General features: G+C 41.4%; 1 protein-coding gene across 4 annotated transcripts in view; it reads right to left on the bottom strand.

Annotated features, from left to right (window-relative positions):
- ATP8B1 (ATPase phospholipid transporting 8B1) overlaps positions 1-17,999 on the bottom strand; it is a 134,354-nt gene that overhangs the window by 30,762 nt on the left and 85,593 nt on the right. For all 4 annotated transcript variants that reach the window (XM_070743503.1, XM_070743502.1, XM_070743504.1 and 1 more), the window contains 5 exons: positions 17,548-17,756; positions 16,730-16,773; positions 15,307-15,463; positions 6,326-6,514; positions 3,692-3,804 (listed from right to left, as the gene is read on the bottom strand). In XM_070743503.1, the coding sequence (XP_070599604.1) occupies positions 3,692-3,804; positions 6,326-6,514; positions 15,307-15,463; positions 16,730-16,773; positions 17,548-17,756 (712 nt within the window). The remainder of the gene's footprint in view (positions 1-3,691; positions 3,805-6,325; positions 6,515-15,306; positions 15,464-16,729; positions 16,774-17,547; positions 17,757-17,999) is intronic.

Here is a 17,999-nt window from a genome sequence, read left to right as displayed (position 1 = left end):
ACCCCCAGAGGCCCTCTGGAGGCCTGTTTCCCAACTTCTGGTGGGCCAGTAGGCTCATATTTTGCCCTCCCCAGGCTGCAATGTCTTCCCTGGAGTCGGGGGAGGCTAAAAACGCTCTCCCCCATCCCCCTGGAGGCTCCCTGGAAGCCAAAATTTCGCTGGCTGGCACACACAAGCACATTGGAGCTGAGCTAGGGCAACGGCTCACATGCCAGCAGATATGGCTCTGCGTGCCACCTGTCACACCCATGCCATAGATTCACCAACACTGGCATATAGCCATTTAGTAATCAATCAACATTACAATTGGACCTGGATTTGAAGTTCTGATGGCTGCACATCCTCCACCCCGTCATGTGATTGCATTTTGTTTTTCATTTACAACTGTATGCAGCATCCTGTGATCACATGACCATGATTTATGAAGTTTTTTTGTGAAAACGGGCATTTATTTCTAGTTTCCAGCAAAAACATCCATTGCGGACAATGGGATCATTTAACACTGGGCTGGAGGAAGAAGTATTAGATATGTTCACTATTCTTTTTTTTTTTTAAAATATTATATACATTAAAAACAACATCATCATAATAAGAAACAACAACATAATAATAATAAGACAAGCAAAGACTCACAAAAATTTCACATAAACATAAACAACAAATTTGTCAACTATACTGTTGACCACTAGTTTGTGACTCTTCAAATTAGATACTATCAAGAATTTCTACATTTTTAAGCTATATTTACTTTTTGCAACAATCAGATAGTCATCTACTTAGGGGTTTACTATTTCCCTTATCTGAAATATAATGATTTTACTTTTTGGAATAAGTTATATAAAATTGTATATAGCTTATTCATTTCCCTTACTTTTTAATGTATTTATATTGTTTTAGCCAATTATACCATCACTATTCTGAGTAAATTTTTTAAATAAAAATAATTAAGACAGGACAAAACAAATCTAAAATAAAAAAGACTGGCAGTGATTGACATACATTAAAATGAAATTTAATTGCATACAGCTCTCAAAGGGTCACCACCTCCAATATACACTACATAAACAGGACTAAATAAATAAATAAACCCAAAATTATGCATATACAGTGGTACCTCTACCTAAGAACACCTCTACTTACGAACTTTTCTAGATAAGAACCGGGTGTTCAAGATTTTTTTTGCCTCTTCTCAAGAACCATTTTCCACTTACAAACCTGAGCTTCCGAAACTTTAACCGGAAAAGACAGGTTGAAACCTCCGTGGAGCCTCTCTAGGAATCTCCTGGGAGGAAACAGGGCCGGAAAAGGCATGGAGAACCCTCTATGGGGCCTCTCTAGGAATCTCCTGGGAGGAAACAGGGCCGGGAAAGGTGGGGAGAAGCCTCCATGGGGCCTCTCTAGGAATCTCCTGGGAGGAAACAGGGCCGGAAAAGGTGGGGAGAAGCCTCCATGGGGCCTCTCTAGGAATCTCCTGGGAGGAAACAGGGCCGGAAAAGGCATGGAGAACCCTCTATGGGGCCTCTCTAGGAATCTCCTGGGAGGAAACAGGGCCGGAAAAGGTGGGGAGAAGCCTCCATGGGGCCTCTCTAGGAATCTCCTGGGAGGAAACAGGGCCGGAAAAGGTGGGGAGAAGCCTCCATGGGGCCTCTCTAGGAATCTCCTGGGAGGAAACAGGGCTGGAAAAGGCTGGAAGAGGCCTCTGTGGGGCCTCTCTAGGAATCTCCTGGGAGAAAACAGAGTCTCCACCCTCCCTGTGGTTTCCCCAATCGCACGCATTATTTGCTTTTACATTGATGCCTTTGGGAAAAATGGCTTTTTCTTACAAACTTTTCTACTTAAGAACCTGGTCACGGAACAAATTAAGTTTGTAAGTAGAAGTACCACTGTAGGCACAATCATTATATGAGGCAGAAAAACAATAAAACATGTACATACATGGCGAGAAAAACAAATCTTGCGAGTTCACCAGACTGATGGCATAGGGAGCAAAGCTGCTACAGAGTCTGGTAGTCCTGCTAGAAATACAGTGATACCTCGTCTTACATACCCCTCATCATACAAACTTTTCGAGATACAAACCCGAGGTTTAAGATTTTTTTGCCTCTTCTTCCAAACTATTTTCACCTTACAAACCCAAGCTGCCACCACTGGGATGTCCCGCCTCCGGACTTCTGTTGCCAGCAAAGCACCCGTTTTTGCACTGCTGGGATTCCCCTGAGGCTCCCCTCCATGGGAAACACCACCTCCAGGTTTCCATGTTTTTGTGATGCTGCAGGGGCACCGGAAGTCTGGAGGTGGGGTTTCCCATGGAGGGGAGCCTCAGGGGAATCTCAGCAGTGCAAAAACAGGTGCTTCGGCTGGCAAAAGGGTGAGTTTTGGGCTTGCACGCATTAATCGCTTTTCCATTGATTCCTATGGGAAACATTGTTTCGTCTTACAAACTTTTCACCTTACAAACCTCGTCCCGGAACCAATTAAGTTCGTAAGACGAGGTATCACTGTACTTTGAAACCTCCTCCCAGAGGGGAGCAACAGAAACAGACCATAAAGTGGGTGTGTGGGGGTCTTAGAGCAGGGTTCGAGCTCTAAGCACGTAGCGCTTATAAGCAGTATCCCGAATAATGGGAAGTGATCTTGTCCTTACCACTCTCTGCATGGACTTTCTATCTGAGGCACTGCTGCCACCGAACCAGTGATGCAGTTTGTTAAAATGGCATATCAAGGCACATCTATTACTGCTTATGTCACTGCATTCTGGACCAGTTGAGGTTTCTAGGTTAAATTCAAGGGCATTCTAAGTAGAAGGCATTACAGTAGTCACGCTATGAGGTGAGTAAGAAAGTCAAACATTTTCATTTGTATTAATACTGCCTCTTTAAGGGGAAATAATGGAGGCAAAATATTGTTTTATTATATGTTGTGAGCCGCCCCAAGTCCTCAGAGAGAGGCAGCATAAAAGTCCAATAAATAAATAAATAAAATATATAGGCAGATCAACTATGAAAAAAATTTAAAAGTATATTAATGATGTTTAGTCTGGACCTATGATGTAAAATCGACACCAACAACTACAATAAAAAAGTAAGAACTCATTAAAACAGTGCAATTTCCTGGTGGTGCAAGAAAAATCCATTATCCTCAGGGGCCTGACAGTATTGCAACTGTTCATTTGTTTTATTTATCAAATTGATCAAATTTAAGAAGCACCCATCTCACTCTCAGATGTCTTTCTATTTTGGTCTCCGAAAAATGATACTGTATACTGAAACAATTTTCAGTCCATAGCTAGTGGATTTATCTACCATGTCTGCTGGAAGTTTGTTCCAAGGATCTACTACTCTTTCAGTAAAATAATATTTTCTCATGTTGCTTTTGATCTTTTCCCCAACTAACTTCAGATTGTGTCCCCTTGTTTTTGTGTTCACTTTCCTATTAAAAACACTTCCCTCCTGGACCTTATTTAACCCTTTAACATATTTAAATGTTTCGATCATGTCCCCCCTTTTCCTTCTGTCCTCCAGACTATACAGATTGTGTTCATTAAGTCTTTCCTGATACATTTTATGCTTAAGACCTTCCACCATTCTTGTAGCCCGTCTTTGGACCCGTTCAATTTTGTCAATATCTTTTTGTAGGTGAGGTCTCCAGAACTGAACACAGTATTCCAGTATTTCACAATATTCCAACTTACATTCAAAGCATCTTCAGTATCCTGTTTGGTAGGATTTCTTGGTTGCAGCCGCTCAAAAATCACAGTATCAGCTCCTTTGCAATAAAGTTTGATGGCCCCATTGGGATCTCTTGCTACGAAAAAGCAAACAGAAAGAATTGAAAAAGGAACCATTTCTTTACTGAAGCTAAGTTATTAAAACAGATATATTTTACAAAATATACATGCGCTCTTCCACTTGAGCATTGCCACACAATAATTTCTGCAATACTCTAGAGTTACTTCCAGAACTTTATTATCATCATTAAGTGAACCAATTATTTTCTAATGAGCTGCAAGAAAAATGATCTTTCAATTTTTGCAAATAATGAAGCCTTACAGGGTTTAGGAGGCTGTATTTCCATAGGCAGATGTTCTTCCTTCATTCTGCTCTAGAACTTCAGGTGTTCTATTTACAGGTTCTTTAAGGGAATTGACAGCTTGACAGCTTTGCAAAGACCACTTTACAATTATCAGCATTTTTTTTTTTTGCATAAATTGTGCAAACATACACCACTTTACTGATTCCACTTTAAAATGCAACCTGGATTGAGCTGGGCTGTATTGACTCTTTCAGATTATGGTTCCATAAATGAAGGGAGTTGGGATAATATTTTATCAGATGCCTGTTGGTCCCTTTTTATTAGAGGCCCAATGGAGAAAATACAATTTATTTCCTTTTTGCATAGCATGCAGCTGAAGATGATGCAATCGCTATTCTAGAGCAGAGAGCTGATTTATTGATAGATATCCATCTCACTCTGAAAAGTGGCTGATTAGATGGTGCATTTCAAAATCATTGGAGAGGTTGTTGAGTCAATCAGCAAAAAAAAAATAATTTGCAAAGTGCCCAAGTGACACTGCAAAGAGCACCAACAATTTGTGGCCAGAAAATGTTAATTATATTAAGGCAGTTAGAAGGGTTTTTTTCCTCTACTGTAGTGTCCCCTTGATTTTTGCGGGTTCGAACTTCGCGAAAAGTCTACACCACGGTTTTTCAAAAATATTAATTAAAAAATACTTTGCGTTTTTCCCCCTATACCACGGTTTTTCCCGCCCAATGATGTCATATGTCATCGCCAAACTTTTATCTGCTTTTAATAAATATTTTTAAAAATAAACTTTAATAAATAAACATGGTGAGTAATAATCTAAATGGTTGCTAAGGGAATGGGAAATTGCAATTCAGGGGTTTAAAGTGTTAAGGGAAGGCTTGTGATACTGTTCATAGCCAAAAATAGTGTATTTACTTCCGCATCTCTACTTCGCGGAAATTCAACTTTCGCGGACGGTCTCAGAACGCATCCCCCGTGAAAATCGAGGGAACACTGTACAATCAAATTAAATAAGAACAACAACAGAGTTGGAAGGGACCTTGGAGGTCTTCTAGTCCAACCCCCAGCTTAGGCAGGAAACCCTACACCACCTGTTCCAAGTCCTTCGTATGTAAATAAATACAATCAAACTTTAGGGAAAAAGTGCGGAAGATGTTCATCTCAAGTTGCCAAAGATTTTAATACTAATAATGGTGAATTATATAGCTATAGTTATTTACCATTAAGGAATTCCTATTTTGCTTACCACATGAAGAGCAAGAGGCATAGCCTGCTAAGCTAATACCATCTTCATGGTCCCAAAGGTTAGGTAACATGGAATTAGATTGCATGGGAGAAGTAAAGCTTAAAGATAATATGACCATTTGGCATAAAGTTATACCAGAAGAGCATCTATTTTAATTATCTTCCTTTTAAGACCGTCAAGCTGAGGCATTTTCTTCCTTAAACCGAACTCTGTGGTTCAGTGGTACCTCTACCTAAGAATGCTTCTACTTACAAACTTTTCTAGATAAGAACTGTGTGTTCAAGATTTTTTTGCCTCTTCTCAAGAACCATTTTCCACTTACAAACCCGAGTCTCCACAACTGTAACCGGAAAAAGCAGGGAGAAGCCTCCGTGGGGCCTCTCTAGGAATCTCCTAGGAGGAAACAGGCCCGGAAAAGGTGGGGAGAAGCTTCCATGGGGCCTTTCTAGGAATCTCCTGGGAGGAAGCAGGGCCTCCACCCTCCCTGTGGTTTCCCCAATCGCACACATAATTTGCTTTTACATTGATTCTTCTTACAAACTTTTCTACTTAAGAACCTGTTCATGGAATGAATTAAGATCGCAAGTAGAGGTACCACTAGTGATGGGCGAACCGAACCTGCACAATTCGGGTCCGTACCAAATTTTGGGGTGTTCGGTATGCCGAACACGAACCTGACATTTTTTCAAACTTCAGGCAAAGTTCAGGGTCGTGTTCGGCATTCGGAGCTTTGACATCACCAGCAGGTTGCTAAGGACGCCAAGGTGATCACTTCCTGGATCCCATGGAATCCAGGAAGTGATCACCGTGGCGTCCTTAGCAACCAGCCGGTGACGTCAAAGCTCCACCCCCAGAATCTCTTCGTGGGAGGGATTCCCCATTCAGGTTCGAATTCGGGTTCGGTTTGGGTTCGGCCAAATTTTGCGTAAAGTTCGTCTGAACTTGCCGAACCCGAACACCATTGGGTTCGCCCATCACTAGGTACCACTGTGTTATCTTTTTCTCGAACTGGATAAAAAAAAGCTGTTGACTTACTGATAACAGACATTCTTTTTCTGTCACTGTTGAAATCCAATATGGCAAGTACATCATAGGTTTTCACGGTTCCCATTTCGCTTATTGTAATGGTATTCTGCGTCCGCGAGAGGAAAGCATAACCCAAATTTCTTGCTGCAGTCACCAAGGCCCCTTCATCTGGAGAAGCAGCATGATAGTCGAGCTCACCTTGATGGGGGGGGGGGAGAGATCAAAAAAGAAAAACTTAAACTGATGGTGCAGTTAACAAACTTACTTTATTCCTAGTATTTATTTGTTGCATATATTAATTCTTGTCAACAAACTCAAACTCAATCCAGACAAGACAGAGTGGCTGTGGGTCTTGCCTCCCAAGGACAATTCTATCTGTCCATCCATTACCCTGGGGGGGGGGGAAATTATTGACCCCTTCAGAGAGGGTCCGCAACTTGGGCGTCCCCCTCGATCCACAGCTCACATTAGAGAAACATCTTTCAGCTGTGGGGAGGGGGGCATTTGTCCAGGTTCGCCTGGTGCACCAGTTGCGGCCCTATTTGGACCGGGAGTCACTGCTCACAGTCACTTATGCCCTCATCACCTCGAGGCTCGACTACTGTAACGCTCTCTACATGGGGCTACCTTTGAAAAGTGTTCGGAAACTTCAGATCGTGCAGAATGCAGCTGCGAGAGCAATCATGGGCCTCTCTAAGTATGCCCATATTACTCCGCAGTCTGCATTGGTTGCCGATTAGTTTCCGGTCACAATTCAAACTGTTGGTTATGACCTATAAAGCCCTTCATGGTACCGGACCAGAATACCTTCGGGACCGCCTTCTGCCGCACGAATCCCAGCGACCGGTTCGGTCCCACAGAGTTGGCCTTCTCCGGGTCCCGTCGACTAAACAATGTCGTCTGGCGGGACCCAGGGGAAGAGCCTTCTCTGTGGCGGCTCCGACCCTCTGGATCCAGCTCCCCCCTGAGATTAGGATTGCCCCCACCCTCCTTGCCTTTCGCAAACTCCTTAAAACCCACCTCTGTCGTCAGGCATGGGGGAACTGAAACATCTACCCCTTGCCCATGTTGTTTTGGTGTTAGATTGATTGTGTGCTTGTTTTTTTTAATATTCTGTGGTTGGTTGGTTTTTTTTTTAATGAATTTTTTAGCTTAAAATTGTAATTGGATTGGTGAGTATTGGATTTGTTATTATGTATTGTTTTTACCATTGTTGTGAGCCGCCCCGAGTTTGCGGAGAGGGGCGGCATATAAATCCAATAAATCTAATCTAATCTAATCTTTACTTATTCACCATCATCAGTCTTTGTTCCTGGAAAGTCAAAGTGGCAAAAGTAGAATTGCCCCTTGTATCATCTTCTCCAACAACTCTAATCTACTATGAGTTAAGTGAGAGCAAGAGCTCTCAAGTTAGGAATTGTGCTGAAATGAATAAGCTTACTATGAAAATTAAAGACATAGAAGATATAGCATTTTATAAAATTTGGGGAAAAATTTATGAATGGATTGAAAAGGAAAATGGTTAAATTTATAAGCATTCTGAAAGCAGTTTAAAAGAATTAGAAATAAGTTTGTAAAACCCTAAATGACAAAAAAGAGAAATGGTGGCAGTATTTGATAAACTACGTAACACAGATTTAAAGGAATTAATATTGAAGAAAATGGTTATTAGAATTTGAAAAAAAATGTGTATTTTGAATTAATCTTTTATTCTGATCTTTTTTCTTTCTTTTCTTTACTTGACTCGAGACTGATTTAGTCTTTCTTTTGTCTTTAGAATCTTTTGAATTATGACTTTATTTTATTTTTATTTTATTTTATTTATTGTTAGAGTTGAAGGGGACCATGCAGGTAATCAAGTTCAACCACTGCCTGAGCAGGAATCCTAGAGCACCCCAGTGAAGTGGCAGTCTAATCTCCTCTTGAAAGTGTCCAGAGTTGGGAAGTTCACAACCTCTGCAGGCACAGAGGAAAGTGTCCAGAGTTGGGGAGTTCACAACCTCTGCAGGTTGTTCCAATGGTTGATCGCTCTGACCGTCAGGAAGTTCTTCCTTACTTCTAGGTTGAAACTCTCCTTGGTCAGCTTTCAGCCATTGTTCCTCGTTCGGCTCTCTGGTGCTCTGGAGAATAGAGTGACCCCCTCCTCTCTGTGGCAACCCCTCATATACCTGTATACAGCTATCATGTCCCCTCTGGCCCTCCTTTTCTCTAGGCTATCCATGCCCAGTTCCCGCAATCTCTCTTCATAAGTCTTGGTTTCAAGTCCCCTAATCATTTTGGTTGCTCTTTTCTGCACCTTCTCCAGAGTTTCAATGTCTCTTTTGAAGTGCGGTGACCAGAACTGGATGCAGTACTCCAGATCTGATCTGACCAGGGTGTAGTAGAGTGGTATTAATACTTCCCTGGTCTTGGAGAGTGTATCCCCCTGTTGATGCAGCTTAGGATAGTGTTGGCTTTTTTGGCGGCTGCTGCACATTGCTGGCTCATGTCTAGTTGATTATCCACCAAGATCTCTTTCGCAGTTTCTGCTGCTAAGTGGGGTTTTTCCCAGGCTGTATGTGTGTCTAGTTTTTTTTTTTACCAAGGTGAAGGACTTTGCTCTTGTTGATGTTGAACATAGAAACATAGAAGACTGACGGCAGAAAAAGACCTCATGGTCCATCTAGTCTGCCCTTATACTATTTCCTGTATTTTATCTTACAATGGATATATGTTTATCCCAGGCATGTTTAAATTCAGTTACTGTGGATTTACCAACCACGTCTGCTGGAAGTTTGTTCCAAGGATCTACTACTCTTTCAGTAAAATAATATTTTCTCACGTTGCTTTTGATCTTTCCCCCAACTAACTTCAGATTGTGTCCCCTTGTTCTTGTGTTCACTTTCCTGTTAAAAACACTTCCCTCCTGAACCCTATTTAACCCTTTAACATATTTAAATGTTTCGATCATGTCCCCCCTTTTCCTTCTGTCTTCCAGACTATACAGATTGAGTTCATTAAGTCTTTCCTGATACGTTTTATACTTAAGACCTTCCACCATTCTTGTAGCCCGTCTTTGGACCCGTTCAATTTTGTCAATATCTTTTTGTAGGTGAGGTCTCCAGAACTGAACACAGTACTCCAAATGTGGTCTCACCAGCGCTCTATATAAGGGGATCACAATCTCCCTCTTCCTGCTTGTTATACCTCTAGCTATGCAGCCAAGCATCCTACTTGCCTTTCCTACCGCCCGACCACACTGCTCACCCATTTTGAGACTGTCAGAAATCACTACCCCTAAATCCTTCTCTTCTGAAGTTTTTGCTAACACAGAACTGCCAATGCAATACTCAGATTTAGGATTCCTTTTCCCCAAGTGCATTATTTTACATTTGGAAACATTAAACTGCAGTTTCCATTGCTTTGACCATTTATCTAGTAACGCTAAATCATTTACCATATTACAGACCCCTCCAGGAATATCAACCCTATTGCACACTTTAGAGTCATCAGCAAATAGGCAAACCTTCCCTACCAAACCTTCCCCTATGTCACTCACAAAGATATTAAAAAGAATAGGACCCAGAACAGACCCTTGTGGCACACCGCTTGTAACCTGTCTCTGCTCAGAATACTCGCCATTAACAATAACTCTCTGATGTCTACACTTCAGCCAGCTTGAAATCCACTGAACTATCCAGGGATTAAGTCCAATCTTCACTAATTTATCTATCAGCTCTTTATGTGGAACCGTATCAAAGGCTTTGCTGAAGTCCAGATAGGCAATATCCACGGCACCACCTTGATCCAACACCTTTGTGACATAGTCAAAGAACTCAATGAGATTAGTCTGACACGATTTGCCTTCAGTAAAGCCATGCTGATTTGGGTCCAATAAGTTATTGTTTTTTAGATGCTGATTTATCCTCTTTTTCAGTAGAGTCTCCATCATTTTAACTACAACTGATGTCAAGCTAACTGGCCTGTAGTTACCAGCTTCTTCTCTACTGCCCTTCTTGTGAATAGGCACAACACTGGCCATTCTCCAATCCTCAGGAACTTCTCCTGTTAACAAGGATTGGTTAAACAAATCAGTCAGGGGGGTAGCAATGACAGATCTGAGTTCTTTAAGAACTCTTTAAGAACATCATGTTGTTAGTGGGGGCCCATAGTGTTAATCTCTCCAGATCTTTCTGTATTTTGAGCCTGTCCTCTAGGGTGTTGGCTACCCCTGCCAGCTTGGTGTCGTCTGCGAATTTTATTAGTTCCCCTTCTACTCCCGCGTCCAGGTCATTAATGAAAATATTGAAGAGTACAGGGCCCAGGACGGAACCCTTTGGTATCCCACTGCCTACCTTCTTCCAAGTAGATTTGGAACCGTTGAGGACAACTCGTTGCGTACGGTTGGACAGCTAACTGTTTATCCATCTGCATGTGTTGTAACCTACCCCATTTTTTTCTAATTTGAGGATTAGGAGATTGCGGTCAACTTTATCAAAAGCTTTGCTGAAATCCAAGTATATGATGTCTACTGCGTTGTGTTGGTCCACTGATTTGGTTATGATGTTGAAAAATGATATGAGCTTGGTTTGGCATGATCTTACTTTATTATGTAAGATGTTTTTAGATATATTTGCTGTTAAAATATAGACACACTTATGTATTCTTAGATATGATTGATTATGATGATATATGTGTTTTCATTTATGTATGTTTTAAGGTGCAGAAAAATAAAAAAACTTATACTCAAAAAAAAAAGTTAGGAATTGCATATGATTCTCCACAGGCCAAAATAGTGCCTGAACTAGTAGTGCATCACACCAGCTTTATGTAGATTGTCTCATTGTGCACATGTATATATTAATAGAATAATATATAGGACCTTCTAGAGCAGTGATGGAGAACCTTTTGTCATTCGCGTGCCTAAAGGGAGGGGCGCAAGGGCACCTCTCCCAGCATGGGGAGGGGAGTGAAAAACAGGCCTACTGGGGTAGCAAGGAAGGGGGGGTTGTATGCACATGTGTGTGGGCAGGGCAGCCCAGGGGACTCACGCACACATATGCAGGGGTGTGGAGCACATTGAATTTATTATTATTATTAATTTAATTTAATTTAATTTAATTTAATTTAATTTAATTTAATTTAATTTAATTTAATTTAATTTAATTTAATTTAATTTAATTTAATTTAATTTAATTTAATTTAATTTAATTTAATTTAATTTAATTTAATTTAATTTAATTTAATTTAATTTAATTTAATTTAATTTAATTTAATTTAATTTAATTTATTGATTGGATTTGTATGCTGCCCCTCTCCGTAGACTCGGGGCGGCTAACAACAATGATAAAAACAGCATGTAACAATCTAATCCAATACTAAAATAACTAAAAAAAACCTTATTATAAAAACCAAACATACATACAGACATACCATGTGTAAATTGTAAAGGCCTAGGGGGAAAGAATATCTCAGTTCCCCCATGCCAGACGGCAGAGGTGTGTTTTAAGGAGCTTACGAAAGGCGAGGAGGGTGGGGGCAATTCTAATCTCTGGAGGGAGTTGGTTCCAAAGGGCCGGGGCCGCCACAGAGAAGGCTCTTCCCCTGGGTCCTGCCAAAAGACATTGTTTAGTTGACGGGACCCGGAGAAGGCCCACTGTGTGGGACCTAACTGGTCGCTGGGATTCGTGCAGCAGAAGGCGGTCCCTGAGATAATCTGGTCCGGTGCCATGAAGGGCTTTATAGGTCATGGGTGTGGGCACATACACGTGTGCTTTCGAAAAAAAGGTTCGCCAACACTGGTCAAGGACCACCAGTATCTTCACTGCCGTTAAACCAATCTCGAAGTTGGTTCAATAATAGGATTTATTCCAAACCTAATTAACTGTTTCTCGTTCAGGTAAACTGTAAAATCATAGTCCATTAAAGACCTCATATAGGACTGACTGAGAAGCAATGAAAGGATTTTATGCAAGCAAGCACGCATGCTTCTGATTCAGCTGATAAGCAAGATAAATTTGTTTAATATAGACTAGAGTTTAGGAAGTGGAAAATTGTGCGAAATGAGAATGCCCTGAGCACAAATGTAAGCAAAATGGTTTCTTGGCACTGCAAATATTGGCCCACCATTGATCATGTGATAGCGATATCTGTAATAGTAGGTCAGGTGTTCCTTTCAATGAGGTTTACGTTTGACAAATAAAGATATGAGAGACTTTGAAAATGAAACACAGTGTCACAAATATGAAGTGATTTCTTCATTTTGCTCAAAATGAATAAACAAATAAGATTCTTTGGCAATGTAAAGTGCATATTAAATACCATGTTTCTCCAGTCTTGTTGTCTTTTGGACCCCAAAATAAGCACTAGGGGTGTCTTATTCCCCCCCCCCCCGTGTATTTGTACAGTAGAACCTCTAGATACGAGCTGCTCTACATGCGAGTATTTCAAGATACGAGCCACGAGGGGAGAGACATTTCTGTTCTATTCCCAAGCTCAAATTCGGGATACGAGCCGAGCGTCCACTAGGTGGCGCAAGAAACCTTGCTTTTGGTTATCTCGGAGGGGGAAAACAACTTGTTCCAGATACGAGTTGCCTCGAGATACAAGCTCCCTTATGGAACGAATTATGCTTGTATCTAGGGGTACTACTGTATTTGTATTTATTAGATTTGTATGCCACCCCTCTCCGAAGACTCGGGGCGGTATGGGAGGCTCGTGGTGGGGCAGGAGGCTATGTGGCACGACAGTGCTGCCACTACGAGGTCAGGGGGCTGGAGCTGTGCCACATTTAGATTTAGATTTCATTGGATTTGTATGCCGCCCCTCTCCGAGGACTTGGGGCGGCTCACAGCGTATACAAAAAACAGAAAACAGTAATAAACAATCCAATTAATAAATACATTAAAACAATCCTTAAAATTCTAATTTAAAAAACTATCATTACAATTCATTCGACAATCATACTAAAAACATTCATTGGTTGGGGGGAAAGATCTAAAAACCCCAGGCCTGGCGGCAAAGATGAGTTTTTAAACTCTTTCGGAAGGCGAGGAGGGTGGAGACAGTGCAAATCTCCAGGGGGAGCTGATTCCAGAGGGCCGGGGCCCCCACAGAGAAGGCTCTTCCCCTAGGTCTCACCAGCTGGCATTATTTGGTCGACGGGGCCCTAAGGAGACCAACTCCGTGGGATCTTGCTGGACGATGGGATTCGTGCGGTAGAAGGTGGTCTCAGAGGTATTCTGGTCCTATGCCATACAGAGATTTATAGGTCATAACCAATATCTTGAATTAAGTCCGGAAATAGATCAGCAACCAATGCAGTCCGCGGAGTGATGACGAGATATGGGCGTATCTAGGAAAGCACACGATTGCTCGCGTGGATGCATTCTGCACGATCTGAAGTTTCCAAACACTCTTCAAAGGTAGCCCCATGTAAAGAGCATTGCAGTAGTCGAACCTCGAGGTGATAAGGGGATGAGTGACCGTGAGCAAAGACTCCCTGTCCAAATAGGGCCACAACTGGTGGACCAAGTGGACATGGGCAAACACCCCCCTTGCCACAGCCAAAAGATGGTGCTCTAAAGTTAGCTGTGGATTGAGGAGAACACCCAAGTTGCGGACCCTCTCTGAGCGGGTCAATAATCCCCCCCAGGGTAATGGATGGACAGATGGACGTGTCCTGGGGAGGAAGTACCCACAGCCACTCCATCTTCTCTGGATTGAGTCTGTTGGCACCCATCAAGACCCTGACAGCCTCCAGACACCGGCACATCACTTCCACATCACTTCCACTTCCACCACATGCCCTGCACTGGCTTACCTCAGGGTCCCCAAAGCCAGGCCCTCCACACCCCAACACCTACCACGCCGCGTGGCCTCAGCACCAGCACCTGGATGTGGGGGCTCTGAGCAGGCAGGGCTTGCTCTACCGGTGCGCTGTGTGTGCTGATCCACATCTCTAATTGTGTGCATGTATCTGAAAGAGATTTTGCTTCTGCGCATGCGTAGGAAGCAAAATCTCACGAGGTGATGCATACATTTTATTTTTATTTATTTATTTATTTTGTCCAATACACAATGAGGGTTTTAGTGGGTATATATCTATATACACATAGTAAAATACATGATGAAGGTTATAGAGGAGATACTCATAGTAAAATATATCTAAAAAGAATAGAAAAGAAGATATAGTAATAGAACATATCAATGAAAGAATAGAAGAAGAAATATAGGAATAGAAGAAAGGTATAGGAGATATAGGAGAGCAATAGGGCAGGGAACGGAAGGCACTCCAGTGCACTTGTACTCGCCTCTTACTGACCTCTTAGGAATCTGGATAGGTCAACTGTAGATAATCTAAGGGTAAAGAGTTGGGGGTTTGGGGATGACACTATGGAGTCCGGTAATGAGTTCCATGCTTCAACAACTCGGTTACTGAAGTCATATTTTTTACAGTCAGGTTTGCAGCGGTTAATATTAAGTTTAAATCTGTTGTGTGCTCTTGTGTTGAGATTTCAGTGATTCAGTGAGATTTCAGTGATTTTTTTTGCTTCCGCGCATGTGCAGAAGCAAATAATCACCGAAATCTCTCTCTCACACACATACATCTCCTTGTGAGATTTTGCTTCCTGTGCAGGCACAGAAACAAAACCTCGCTAGGACGCACACACACACTGCCAGAGCTGCAGAGCTGCATGGGCAGCTTAATTTTCACTACCGCTACGATGGCGACAACTGTACCGGTAGGAACTCGCTACTGGCTCTGAGATAAGCTGATACGGGGCATACGGGACAGTTCCATTTCCTTGTGGAGCTTGTGCCCACGACACTGCAAACAACCAAACAACCAGAGGGAAAGGACAGGTGACCAGCTTTTAAATAGGGCTCGTTTTGAGGGTAGGGCTTATGTTAGGCGCGTGCATAAAGCATGCTAGGTCTTATTTGGGGGATAGGTCTTATTTTGGGGGGGAAAGGTAGGAGTATATCAGATCACGCCAGGTAGAACTTACCATCGCTAGCATCTACCATCACTGTATGACAAATTGCCAGGAGCAGGAAGAATTGCCGAATTTCAGTCTCTTTCCCAGTTTTAAGTTTTTCAATCAAGTAATGGTCGTAAAAATTAAGTTTTCCATCTGCATGCATATTCCAGCTTAAATCAACTTGCTACAAAAAAGAAAACACATTGTTATTGTTATTGTTATCGTTATTGTTTTCGTTGTTGTTGTCGTTATCATTATCATTATCATTATCATTATCATTATCATTATCATTATCATTATCATTATCATTATCATTATCATTATCATTATCATTATCATTATCATTATCATTATCATTATCATTATCATTATTATGTCAGTACAACACAGCAAACGAGATCACTATGCTGGATTTCGTATTTCATCACCAGTCGGGCACTTCCCAAGCACGTAGGACTGCGTGATGTAGCGGCGAATTATGTTTGCCGATCCCAGTAAAGCGGCCTTTTGCAATTGACAGATGGAGATTTTGTCAATTCCGATGGTTTTCAAATGTCCGCTGAGATCCTTTGGCACTGTGCCCAGCGTGCCAAGTACCACTGGGACCACTTTCACTGGCTTATGCCAGAGTCGTTGCAGCTTGATTTTTAGATCTTCGTATTTCACTAATTTCTCTAGCTGCTTGTCCTCAATTCTGCTGTCCCCTGGGATTGCGATGTCTTTGATCCATACTTATTATTATTATTATTATTATTATTATTATTATTATTATTTATTAGATTTGTATGCCGCCCCTCTCCGAAGACTCGGGGCGGCTCACAACAGCATAAACAGTGTACAAATCCAATTTTAAAATGCAATTTAAAACCTTTATAATAAAATAAAATAAGCACACAACCAATCAAACTATGCACCAGCCTTGACAATTGGGGTGTGTGTTAGTTTCCCCATGCCTGGCGACAAATCTCTGGGGGGAGTTGGTTCCAGAGGGCTGGGGCTGCCCCCATGGTAATTATAGGCATTATTTTAAATAATGACTAATCCCTTGAAAGAATTGCCTTCATTGTTTTCAGGGAGGCCCCGTGGGCCAGGTCTAAGCACACTGTGGGCTGGATTCATTAATTTAAATCTGAAATAAAACATAAGCAGTTCCTGCCTGTACTATGATTTATTGAACTGGGAATCATCAATAATCCACTAACAGAAAAATATGCACGGGCTCAAATTTGCCAAATGATAACCCATTTTAAATTTGCCATATTCAATCCCACAAAGATACCTAGTGCAGGTAGCAAAACTATTGTCATCATCTATGGCTTCCTTGAATCCTTGTAAATTGTAAATCATTTTTGTCAGGGCTAGTTAGATGGTCCACCAAATTTGCATCACTTTACTCTATTTTCAATTTTATTTCCAGTAATTTAAAAACCAGAAAAATTGTTATACTTACTTCTAAACAATTATGCACTTCGCCTGTTTTATCCCTGCAGTCTCCTGAAAGGCAGAATAAAACATCAAATCTGGTGCAAGCACTATTTGGTCTTATCAGAAGAATCTCTCTCTTTCAACCCTGTGTTTCTAAGAGTACCATAGGAAGTCAGAGATGCATAGAAACAAACCCTGATGGGAATTTGCACAGCTGAGTCAAGGTTATTAGCGATTTCATCTTCCAGCTGCAGCTCCATGTGAACATAGGCAAAAATATCTGGAAGATCAACCTATTCTTCTATTGAGGGTTTCCAGGAGAAAGGGAAATTCTTGTTTACAGAGTTACCATCTGGTCTTGCCATACTGTAAATTATTACATTCATTTGCCTAATGTTCTATTACCTTCACTCACAGCTGTTTTATCTTGGTGACAAGCAATCTTTTTATTTATCTTTATTTTATTTTTATTAAATTTGTATGCCGCCCCTCTCCGAGAACTCGGGGCAGCTCACAACAATAAAACAATGTACAAATCCAATATCTAAAAACACAATTTAAAAACCCTTATTAATAAAATAATCACACAACCCAATCAAACCATACATAAAACAGTAGTTGGGGGGTGGGGTGTCAATTTGGCGGCAAAGGTGAGTTTTCAACAACTTACGAAAGGCAAGGTGGGGGATTTATTTTTGTGGCATGCCGCTTAATCCTCAAATCTTCTTAATTTGATAAGGAACATACTTTCAATATAATTTTCATAGCAATCAATTATTTAGGGTTTTTTCCCCTCCACACCATGAATGTCTTGTAATCATTCATAATAAAAACTAGATTTACCGTAGATTTGTCCATTTATGCTACATTTTTTGAAGGTCATGATATTCTGCGTCAATGTGCCTGTCTTGTCTGTGAAGATATAGTGGATCTGTCCCAGCTGTTCATTCAAAGTGGTCGTTCTTGCTTTTGCAGGTGTATCCTTCTCTGGATAATACATCTGCAAGTCCCAGTTGATAAAATAACTTTGGCCCAGACGGATAACTTCAACACTAATGAGTAAGAAACCACAAAGATTATCCAATTTTCAGAACTTCAATGCACAGGAAACATTGAACAAGAATTGCAGAGTTTTACAGACGTACTAAGGAATGACCTGTCAACTCCAAACTGAATCGGACTGAGATTATTTTCACGCTTTTTGGTTGCCACACTGTATGGGGAAGGGAGAGGAGGTTGCAATGCATTGCAAGACAAAACACTGATTTTTCTCTTGAGAACCAAGGTCGTCCCCG

This window comes from Erythrolamprus reginae, chromosome 2, assembly GCF_031021105.1.
Source record: "Erythrolamprus reginae isolate rEryReg1 chromosome 2, rEryReg1.hap1, whole genome shotgun sequence".
NCBI lineage: Eukaryota > Metazoa > Chordata > Lepidosauria > Squamata > Dipsadidae > Erythrolamprus > Erythrolamprus reginae.
Note: the sequence above shows the minus strand (reverse complement) of the source record. Positions and strands in the feature narration are given on the sequence as shown.